An 11,678-nucleotide genomic window follows, 5' to 3' on the forward strand; every position below is an offset into this window, starting at 1 on the left:
ACAAGGCCGGGGGGGGGGGGGGGTCTGCTCCCCACGGCGAGCGTGTGGCGAGCGCAAAGTGGAATGCCTGCCGTGATCTCGGCTAAGCTGGCATCGGGCCGAGGCTGCCTGTCTCTCTCTCTGTCTCCATCTCAACAAATCAGCCAGTGAATGCTTTTAAAGACGAGTTTCCTTAGAGGTGACTTCTGGGCTTCCAGAGGTCACGAAAGACCCAAGTTCAGAAACGGCTTCCACGGCATTCCTGTGCCTGCCCACGTGCCACCTTGCTCTGGAGGAACACGCTTCCTCGCTCACACGCGTGTCCGGCGTTCGTGGCAAAACGCGCTAAGCCTGTGCAGGCCAACTGTGACGAAGCGTCCCTCCCTGACCGAGACCACGCCCTCCCTCCCACGCAGGGAGGTGCCACGGCGGACGGCGCCAGGACACAGTGGCTCACCTTGTCCACCGACCACTTGTCATGCGTGTGCTCGGCGTACTTGTTGATGAAGCACTCCAGCTTCTCCGGGATGGTGATGCTATGGGAAAGAAGGGCAGTGGCAGTGTCGTCCTCACAGAAGCCTCGGCGGTGGCCCAGTCAGCCCCGGGCGCCCAGCCCCACCTCGCATGGACCGCTAGTGAGAGCCCCTTCTGTACCTTAGGGCACGGGAGCAAAGGCCAGCAGGTGACGTCCTGTCCAGCATCTTACACTGACTTATACTTTAGTACGCGTTCATAGAACATGCTAAATATCATAAAATTGTTCAAGTTATGAATAAAAATCAGTCAAAGGTGAAGAAAACATAAAGCCTAAATCAAGATGCAGTTTGCCTCAACTAGTTCAAAGACACTTTTCCCATGGTTTTTCTGGGGTCGTTTTAACTCTTTCGCTTACATCTTTGTAACAACTTACAAGTGGATAAGAGACTGCTAAAATCTGACCTGTTTGTGTTTTTAGAGATCTTTGCTACAGGGCACACGCACTTGCCAGAGAGACAGAGAGACAGAGAGACAGAAAGTGAGAAATGACCCCCCAGGGGGTGGCCACACACAATCCCTTCTCCTCCATTCTCCTCTCAGGATTTTGGGCGTGTATGCACATGTTCCTGACGTGAGTTTTAAGCCACCGGGTCCAGAACTCGAACTGCAGTTGACCACGTGGGAGTCCAGTGATGTAGTCATTATGCCATCTGCTGGCCCAAACCTGTTGTGTTTTTAAAGCCCTTACAAGTAGTGGCATGGCAATAATCTCAAGTAGTAATGGTTTGTGACATTCTAGATGTTACTAATATTGACCACTGGGAGTATTTTGATTGTTAGAGAGATTTTTGCTATAGGCACGTCCACTCACCAGAAAGAGAAAGACAGAGGCAGAGAGCCATCAGGGGTGGCCTTCTCCTCTATTCCCCTCTCTGGATTTTGGGCGTGTGCACACACATGCACCTGGCATGAGTTTCAAGCTGCCGGGCCCAGGACTGGGACTATGGTCAACCACGTGTGAGTCCAGCCTTAGTCACCACACGCCTGCTGCCCTCAGCCCAGGGAATGTCAGCCAACCGCCGCTTTGTGAACCTGCAGCACTTACTCCTGACTCCCTTCACGTGTGATGAAATACTAATCCTCAGAGCGGACGCCCACTGAGAACCTGCCTGAGGGTAACCGGGAGACTCGGGCCTACCAAGCGCGGCACATCCGATGAGGTTTGCTAGTGAACATCAAGCACTGCGGCTCGCGACTGAGAACCGAGTTCCAATAAGGCCGGTGTGAGGACGCGGCTCAGTGCTCTCTTTCAGCCAAGTCACCGGCAACTGGGTGTGCTCACGTGCGACCCCTCGGAAGCCACATGGCACCCGCGGGGGAGTGGTCGGCGTCACATGCAAGGCTGTGTCCGGAACCAGATAACTAGTGGACATGCCCAACACCTGCTTAAATTGAGTCTACGTGACCAACACCCAGGCGATGACACTGTCCAGGCGTCTGTAAAACCGAAGGTCAGGCTGCATGTTAGCAGACCACAAGCTTACCCGGGGGTGGGGGTCGACATGTGACCTTTGGTTTTCTCACTTTGCAGAGACACAGACGACCAGTACAGAAGCCAAAGACCGGGGTGGAGCCTTTCTCCGGGGCCTTCATCACTCAAGGCATTGTCCAGCTAAAGGCAGGCCACTTGAGTTGAAGCTTTGACCAGCTGTGGCCACCCAGACCCCTTGAGACTGCCACCCCGAGCAGGTCAGTTACTGCCGACAGCCATGTGCTGAAACGGTCCTGCCACGGCGATCATCCAGGGTGGTAGGAGGAGACCAAGTGCCGCCGGAGACGGTGACACCAGCAATGCCAGGCTGGGACCCCCGCGCCGGGTCCCAACGTCACCTCCTATTAGCAGGACAATTTACACAACTACATGTTAAGTTGCAGGTGTCAGACGGCGCCACTTCATCTTTGTCAAGGTGGCCAGGCTGCAGGGCAGCTCGTACCGAGTCTGGGGAAGCTCTGGGCGCTGACCCTGCACGGCTGGGCCACACAACGCGGGGCACCGCTGCTCCCCACACCCTGCTGGGTGGCAGAACCGAGAGGGTTGCGCACCGTCCTGCGGGGAGACTGTCTTGCGGGGGTTGACTGCGGTTAGTAACACACACTCGGCGTGCGCGTTCAACCACAGTGGAGCTGACGCCTGTGGGTCATGACCGTGGACATTACCACGTGCTTGTCACAGCACAGGTAACGTCCCAACTGTGGTGCAGGGCCACTTCGGATCTTAGTGCGTCCGTGATCGATGTAAGTGTCGTCTGACCACAGAGGGACCCCTACCGGAAGGGACAGGTCGAGACAGTGCACTTCAGCACCTTGCTCGGCTTCAGACCTTGCCCTCCAGTTGCAATAAAACCCGCAGCGACAGGAGAGCACTTACTTAGAGGTGTCGACCGGCTGCGGGTTGAAGTTCCCCTCGGCATCCACGGAAGACTGCTTCTCCAGTGTGTTCACGTAGCTCGACTCCATGTAGTCAGGGGGCAGAGCCCCAGCCACCGCGCTCAGGCAAGGAAGGGCCAGCTTGAAAAGCTCTTGCTCATATTTCTGGGAACGGAGGACAAGAGAGCCCAGACTCCAGTCACCATGTGAGAACAGAGCAGGAGCAGCCTGCACAGTTGCCACGCCACATGCCCGCTGCGGGAGAGACCTGCACTGTCTGGCTAGCGCCCCCTGATGGCCTTCCTCGAGAACACGGAACGCACGGCCTCGGTCCCTCCCATGAGCAGAGCCACCGTGGTCGGTCTCCCGCCCTTGCAGGTGTGGAGGGCCACATCTGAGATGCGGCCAACCCGTGCGCGCTCTGAAGTGGCAGGGTATCCAGGCCACGGCACAACAGCACCCAGAGGGCTACCATCCTCACGGCTGGCTACAGACCACCGCCACGCCCCAGCGTAGCAAGCACATGTGGACACGCGGGGGCAGCCTACAGCAGATGGCGAGAAGCTGCAACGCATCCGTGTGGGCTGGCGCAGGTATGAGACTAAATTCTGAGAAGGGAGGGTCGCCCTGCAGGCAGGAAGCATGTTCAACCCCCTGGAGGGGTACTGCACAAAGCTAAGCCGTAGTTACAGGCTTGTTTCAAACATCAAGAACAGCTGTTTAAATTATTTATCGTATCAATTTTAAGTTACAGTCCGAATGCCTCTAATTCTACCAGCTCATCATGTAAAAAGGTCCACAGCTGAGCAGAGGTAACTTGGTTAGAAAACATCAAACGCGTTGTCAGAGTGGTCACCGGGAAGCTCCCCCTCCCGTGGTGCCACGCTTCCACCACGCCGGACACAGACAGGCCCGTCCGGGGACTCAGACTGGATTAAGCAGAGCGCTCAGAACGCGCCGTCCTGGTGTTCTGCAGACCACTGTGCAGCGGCCACGGGAGACAAGGACTGTCCGTGCTCACAGTGCCAGCGACACGGCACAGCAGACACATCGACACGGCAGGGTCACGGGCCACCAGAATAGTAACACTCCATAAGATTTCACGTTGTATGTAACGTCTTTGGAATTTATAAGACTAGAGAGGTGACAAAGGAAGCCTAGATGTGCCAGAGACGTATCGGCCATGTGCCCGTCTTCTGCAACACTTCGTCAACGCAATCCGAATGCCCGCAGTCTAGGCAGACACGGGGAGTCTGGGGGCAGAGCTGGGAGGGCGACGGGAGATGCCGGAGACAGTAAGGGCGGGATGGTACGGGAGGGCAAGAGGGCGAAGGGGGAGAATGGGGGAGAAAAACACGTACACATCTCATTGACAATGAAAAGCTATCTGCTGGTGACAACGTACGTAGCAACGTCTGTGCCGACTGACGCGCGTGGTGGTGGCGCTGGAAAAGCTATGTTGTACACCATAAAGATATACGTGCTTGACAGTAAATTAAGATGAAAAATAACCATTTTAAATCCAGTAACGGTGCTATGATCACAAGGAAAATGCTTCCACGATGATGGAAAAAACAATGCAAGTTGCCTTCTCCTAAGGTGTTACTGAGCTGAGAAAAGAGAAGAGAGTAGGTGGGCCTGACTGCAACACCGGGCTCCTGTGCACCTCCACCTGGTGTCGGTCCACGCAACGGCCAGTACCTTCTGGGACAGGGCATCGAAGATGCCCCAGAACAGCTTCCGGGACAGGTGGAGCTCCTCCTCTGAGGCAGCGCCGAAGCTGCCCCACCCCCGGGACAGGCAGTAGTACTTCCAGCAGCGTTCGTAGTGGTTGGTCAGCAGCTGCGAGGGAGGGTGACGCGTGAGCTGCAGGCAGGGCCACGGAGCCACCGCCGAGCCACGCGCCTCCCGGGAGAGCCCGCCGTCCACGCGGGCCAGACACCCAGCTCGCACGGAGCCACGTGGAGCGGTGTCCCCCTGAGGCTGTCCGGCCGCGCCCAGGCATCACTCAGTCTTACAGTGGATTTCCCCCAGAACCCAGCTGAACTAGAGGCGGGGTCAGGGCGACACGGGGAGCCACCCTGGGCCATTTCCACCCTGCTCCGCTGGGCTGACCGTCACACAGGCAACCTGCCCAAGTCCTGCTCTACTTAAGACACCCACTGCGGCCAATCGGGTCATTCTCCCACCCAGCTCGCCGGCTCACGGTGAAGATGTGACATCGGGCTTTGACCTGCGAGAGCTCGGCGTGTTCGAATCAGAGCCAGGGGCCGAGGGCTGGGGAGGCCGGAGGTCACGTGGTAGCTCTTCAGGTACTGTACTCCCACTTGTATTTGCCAAATTAGCGAAATGATCTGTGTGAGCCCGTGAACACCTGGACCCTGTCCTCACTGCCAGGCCACCCTGAATCCACCCTCCTCCCGGGTCTAGATGTAGAAACCCCACTCAAAGCACACAACCGGGAGTCCCCAGGGACCTAGGTGCCTGAGACCCTGTCAAGGGCCCCGCTCTGTCCCTGCTTTCTCTCATCTAATTAATTGATTTTAAGAAGAGTAAGCTCTTGCATCTTATTTAGATCATTTGTATCAAGAAAACTTTGCATGATAGAAGCTATTTTAGATGATGAAAATTGTAAAAAATGGGACTTCTAACAAGGGCATGATTTACCTAATTTGTCAAGTTAGTCACATTTACAGAAGCGAATTGGTTCAGAGAAGGCCCCTCTCGCTGAATGCCCAGGGACGCTTGGTGTCACAGCTCCTGCCAAGCCTCTCTGTGGCCATGACGGGTGGCAGAGGGAACAGCAGGGCCCGCTGGGCACCACTGCTGGGTAGCCCCTGGGAGAGCCCACTGGTGGCCAGGTGACCGGGCACAGCCAGGCAGCCTGGGTTCTGGGCCGAGGGATCTATGGACGGGAAGACCCCAGGTCGGCCAGGTGGAGGGAGGCTGGCGCATCCGTGAGCAGGAGAGGGCACCTGGGCAGAGGGGCAGGCGGTAGCTAGTCTATGTGAGACAGGCTGTCACTGCATGGCCAGAGGTCCGCCCTGCACCCTACGGGGGCCGCCGAGGACCGGCCACGTGATTGCTGACCAGAGTGCCTGGCTGCAGGCTGCTCCCCGCCCCAGGTAGCCGGCGACGTGGCAGGCCAGGCCCCGAGCACACTGTCCAGCCCAGGAACGCCCGCTCACCTCTGCCCTGTGGCTGTTCGCCCCATCCACTGAGCTCACCCCAGGGCTTCTGTGATCTCGCCCCTTTACGCACGATAGAGGATACGTGTGCGGGGGTGGGGACGAGGGAGCCAAGGCGCCCCCGATCTCTCGGGGCCACCAGGGCCCTGGGCATGTGCCCAGCCCGTTGCTGCCAGGGCTGGATTCGAACCCCAACCAGCCGCAGGAATCTGGCTTCCTTTGAGAGTGCTTAACCTCTGGGCTAGGGAAGCGGCCCTCTGGGACCTAGCATCACTCTCGTATGTGGCCACACGCATGTCCTGTGACTCACACACCCGCTCCTATAATGGGAGAGATGCCGGTCCAAGCTCACGCACCGTACACGAGTCGGAGGGCAGAACAGCTCCCAGCCCGGCCTCACCTTGAGGGGCATCTTGGCGTGCTCATTCAGCAGCGGGACATCAAACACCAGCCTCCGGAGCAGATGCTGCATCGTGGACGGCCGCAGCTGGCTGTGGGGGGCAGTGTCAGTACAGGCAGGCCCCGGGGCACATGGCTTGCACCTCCAAGGGCTGTTGCCCGGCATCCCCAGCCCCAGAATTCTCCAGCAGCTATGGGCTTTCCACGGGCACCCCTCACAGCTCACACCTCCCAGGTCTAAGGGCCCCCCACAACATTCACTACAGACTTCTGCTCCCCGCCGCCACTCGGCACTGCCCAAGACCCTGCTTCCGCCCCCCATCCCTTCTGCAAATGCCCTGGCCTCGCTCTGGAGGTCGGGGGAGGGGCAGGCTGGGCCGGGAGGGGCAGGAAGCCTGGAGGAGCTGGGCAGGCAGGTCTACTGGGACCACCTCACAGTCGTGGGCCGGGGAAGCTGCCCAGCCACTCCCCGACTTGCCCCTCCCTCGGCCCACGGGCTCCTTGGCCACGCCCTTGTCCACAGCGGGCACCTTCCCTTGCCGAGGTCTGCAGCAGCTGACCCCCCACGCCTAGGCTCCATCTAGGAAGGGGCCTATGTGACCGTCACTGTCACCGTCTGGGTCTCTCCACCGAAGTGGCCATCAGGCTGGACATCGCGCCCAGCCAGCACTGCTGCCCCTGTGACCAGGATCTGCCGCACTGCTCCAGAAACTGGGGGAGCACCCTGGGCCTGGCCCAGCCGCGGTCCCTTCTCCTTCACCTCCCATCTCAGGATTCTGGCATGTTTCTCGTACCCTGGGTCCGTACTCAGCCCCTGTAGTCAGCTGTGTGGGTCCCAGACGCCTTAACCACCAGGCGCGGCCGCCCCTCACTCGTTCTCGTTTTTATAAGAGATTCCTGCCAAAGGCCTGTGCACTCACCAGAGAGAGAGACAGAGAGTAAAAAAAACCCCTAGGGGATGGCCTCCCGCAACTCCTTCTCTTCCCTTCTCCTCTCGGGATCTGGGGCACACCTGCACACGTGCCCAGTGTGAGTTTAGGCCACAGGGTCTGGAACTCAAACTGCAGTCGACTACATGGGAGTCCAGTGACACAGCCATTACGGCATCTGCTGGCCCCACCCTCATTCTTTATATTAATAAGTCCCTTTTTTCTTTCCTCTTTTACAAGAGGAGTTAAAATATCTCCTACTCTGAAAAGGGGAAAACCCTCTTAGCCCGAGTGCCTAGGCCTCTTGACACAGCGAGCCCTGGCAGTCACCCTGACACACACGCACACACACCCCGAGCGGTGCTGTCTCTGTTGCCTTCCACGGCAGGACAGCAGCTGCACACTCTGGGGAGGCTGGGGACACCCCAGTGTTGTGGTGACTCTCCTGTTTTACGTTTTACTAGACGGTGTGTGTGCTCACTCCAGAGGGAAAGTTCGGAGGGACAACTGCTGAGGGAAGGAAGCCAGGCTATGGAGAGGCACTGTGTGTCCCCACTTGGTATGTACCGAGTGTCCGCACTCCATGACAGACACTGACGGGCTAAAGGATGCACAGACACAAGAGATGGGTGTGAACGGCAGGTGTGGTGTGTGGAGAACGGGGGCCTGGGGAAGGACATTCGGAGGAGGGATACGGAGACAGAGCATTGTCGGGACAGGAAGGTAGGGCTGTTATATTTTGATTGACTGGACCGGGGAGAAATGTTCACATACTGAAATGATCACTTTGTAAGCTAAATAATGTGATTGAATGTATTTAAAAATGTAAACAAATAGATAAAATTTAAAATATAAAAAATAAATTTAAAAAATTTAAAAAAAAACAAAAGGGACAAAGCCCCTACGGGGGTGGTCATACCACAACCCCCTCCTCCACCTCTCCTTCCTTTCAGGACTTGGTGCGCACGTGTGCATGCGTCAGCCCGAGACTCGAACTGCACAGTCAGCCCCGTGGGGTCAGCTGTACCTGCCAGCCTCAGCTGCCCACTTTACCGGGACTGGCTCGTCCGGGCCACGCAGCAGTGCCTTCCCCGGCGGGGCGGAGTCCTGGCTCACCTGCAGATGGACAGCAGGCAGACCTCGATGGCGTCCCGCTGGGCCTTGGTGAGCGAACAGCCCTTGGACAGCCGGTACACTGTGTGCAGCAGCGAGTCGATGAGCGAGGCGTGGCGCTCCGTGCCAGCAAAGAGGGGGGCACACCGCGTCAGCAGGGGCAGCACGGCCGTGCAGAGGTAGCGGTTGAGGGCCAGGGCCATGTCTGTGGCGCTCAGAGCAGCCTAGGCGGGGACAGAGGGCAGAGAGGCTGGGTTTGGAACTTGCAAAGGGACAGAGTCCCACTGTCCAGGCCAGGCTGGAAGTGGGGGACAGACGTGACTCTTCTGTATGGCTCAGTCTTCCCCACCAACCGCCAGCAACTGCCCTTGCGGGGCCGGATATGAGTGACAACCTCTCGGCCCTGAAACCCAAGAGGTCCTGGTCTGTCCCAGAGGCCGAGAGTGTGGTGGCCCTCCTTGCCCAGGAGGAGAGGCTGGGAGAGCTCAGAGCCATCATGGTAGGAGTCCCGCTCGGTAAGCGTTAACCCTGCTCGGGCCCCAGCACCAGGAAGGTGAGCAGCCTTCGGGGCCCCATTAGCATCCGGGCCATGCTGGCTCGAATTCCCTGTGTACACGCCCAACACAGGAGGAGGCTCCTGGGAGGGCCACCGTCACCGTCAGACCTAGTTCCCCAGAACGTAGGCGTCCCGTTTAACCGACAGGCTGCACCACGCGTCACTCCGCACACTGCAGCAGCACTGGGGGCGTCAGCTTGTCACCGTGTCTCAAAGGGCGGGTCGGCCTGGCAGCGGGGACCACGCGACCCTGTTGTCGAGGCGGTCACTGTCTGCACTTGGCAAGGACACTGGCCATGCTGGGCCGGCCTGGGCCAGTCCCACTCCCCACCCACCACAACAGGGGCCGCTGCAACCCCGCATCGGGCACGTGAGCCCGACCGACTCCAGGAGCGCGTCGGCCCCGAAGCACTCAGGGAAGGTCTGGAGCACTCAGGCCTGGAACCGTCATGAGTGCTCGGTGACCATCTGCCGATCACACACGAGCACACGTGTGTGCGGGACACGGGAGGTGGCGCAGACGTACCGTGTCTAAGGATGCAGCCGCCCGGAGATCTGGCAGAAAGCCAACCTCAAGGAGGTGGAGGAGGAAATCTTGGACCTCAATCCCATAGACCCTGTCAAGGAACAAAACCATGGCTGCCTTGTGGTCTGGGCAAAACCCCGCGGACATGTCAGGTTCTGCCACGCTCCCATCTAGAAGAGAGAAGGCGAAGTGGGCGTCAATGGTGCACCGCGGAAGGCCACGCCCTTTCCCGCCTTCGCATGCTTCGCGCAGGCTGCCCGTGAAACGGCCGCTGTTATCCAACCACCCCCAAGCAAGCGTGGAAGCGCCCGGGGGTCACGGCAGTGCGACTCAGTCCCCTCCCTGGGATGCGAGTCACGCTTCCCTCATCACTGCAGACATGACGGAGACATGGCGTCAGACCTCAGAGGCTGACAGGACACAGAGCCCTCCTGAGTCCACCTCGTGAGCTAGGAGCGAGCGCACGGGAGGCTGGGCTGAGAGAACGGCCTCTCCACACTGAGAAAGCTCTCCGCCCTGCCCCGTGCCAGTCGGGGCGCCCTGGCGTCAGCACCCCAGAACAAGCAGTTTGCGCATGGACAGCAGCGTGGATGTCCTACGACGGGTTCCTGAACCAGGACAGACCTACACCTGAGGACTGACAGCCACCATCCTACGACGGGTTCCTGAACCAGGACAGACCTACACCTGAGGACTGACAGCCACCATCCTACGACACGATCGTGAACCAGGACAGACCTACACCGGAGGACTGACAGCCACCATCCTACAACACGATCGTGAACCAGGGCGGCCTACACCAGAGGACTGTCTGAGAGCCACACCGCCCATGGCCAGCACCCAGTGCCTGTACAGCTGCCGAGTCCTTGCTGGCAGCTCGTGGCTCTTGGTCTGGGACCGTGCTAAGAGGCACTGCAGACCCTGTGCCCGGAAAACTCACGTGTCCCCTATACCCAGGATGGCCGTGCTAAACCGAGCCGCCAGCCGAGCTCCAGCTCAGAGCTGCGGACGAACTTCATCACCAAGGAAGACGGGCCTGGGGCGAGCCGGCACACAGACCCCCACCACCCCGAAGGGACAAAGCGGAAATCCCATTCTGCTTGCAGCCGGTCAGTGCGTGTGGGAAGGGAACCTTGGCGCTGAACACGGAATCTGTCTGCACGACGCAGTGCCAACTAGCGTCCACTCCTCTCGCAGCCACAGCCAGCATGGCAGCAGCCTCTCCTCAGGGGAGGGGACGTGGCCCAGCCCCTGGTGGGTGAGGAGCGCTACCGACAAGTCTCTCCTGTGCCGCGATCCAGCCAGGCGGGGAGCCAACCCCAGGGAAGTGGAGGAAGTTGCCCAGGCCGTACACTCAGGGACCGGCAGAGCTGGACTGAGACTGGCCTAAGCCGGCTGCGGGGGCCAGGCAGAGCCAAAGGGGTTAGGCCGCACTTTCCCACTGAGGCCTACGGGACGCTCCTGCTCCGCCCCTGGGAACCACACCGGAGGGTGTCAGAGTGCAGCTTCTGTGGGCAGGAGAGAGCCCCCTGGGAGAGGGGAGCACAGGCCGCCCTGGGAGGGGCTTGTTTCCTAGCCAGCATCCCAGCAGCCGTTCATTAGGCAGCACCACAGTCACATCTGCTGGGGCCGGGGCCCGAACCTGAATGCCCACCGTCTTCACGAGCGTGTGGACACGCAGCGCCGGCTTCCCACAGTCCTCGGCCAGGACTGCCACCAGAGCGCACCGAGCTGCCAGCCACGCGCCATATCCCTTCACGACTGCGCGACGCGGTTCCCGCCTACGTCCTCCGTCGGGGACAGAGGAAAGACAGATGTGAGGTGCAGCCCAGCGGTGGTGGTCAAGGGCTGCGAGCGACTCTGCTCGTCCACACCACAAAACCCTCGTCTCCCCGGTGACGACGCACTGTCCGGGAGACGGACGGGACCAGACCGCCTGATCAGACCACAGTAAGCAGCAAGGGAAGGAGGCGCTGCCCCTCTCTGGACACTGGCACGGCAGACGGCAGGACGGGCAGGGCTGCCTGGGGGTGCTCGGGGGCGCCAGGACAGGCAGGGCCACCGTTTGCCGTGGCTCGGGGCGC

The 11,678-nt window shown here is 59.6% G+C and overlaps 1 protein-coding gene across 1 annotated transcript in view; it reads right to left on the bottom strand.

Annotated features, from left to right (window-relative positions):
• RYR2 (ryanodine receptor 2) overlaps positions 1-11,678 on the bottom strand; it is a gene marked incomplete in the record, with an annotated part of 234,621 nt that overhangs the window by 124,332 nt on the left and 98,611 nt on the right. Inside the window, 6 exon segments of the mRNA XM_027770831.1 lie at positions 437-515; positions 2,885-3,048; positions 4,585-4,725; positions 6,472-6,562; positions 8,516-8,736; positions 9,595-9,764. Coding sequence (XP_027626632.1) covers positions 437-515; positions 2,885-3,048; positions 4,585-4,725; positions 6,472-6,562; positions 8,516-8,736; positions 9,595-9,764 — 866 coding nt within the window.

This window comes from Tupaia chinensis, unplaced genomic scaffold (assembly GCF_000334495.1).
Source record: "Tupaia chinensis unplaced genomic scaffold, TupChi_1.0 Scaffold000161_1, whole genome shotgun sequence".
Classification (NCBI taxonomy): domain Eukaryota; kingdom Metazoa; phylum Chordata; class Mammalia; order Scandentia; family Tupaiidae; genus Tupaia; species Tupaia belangeri.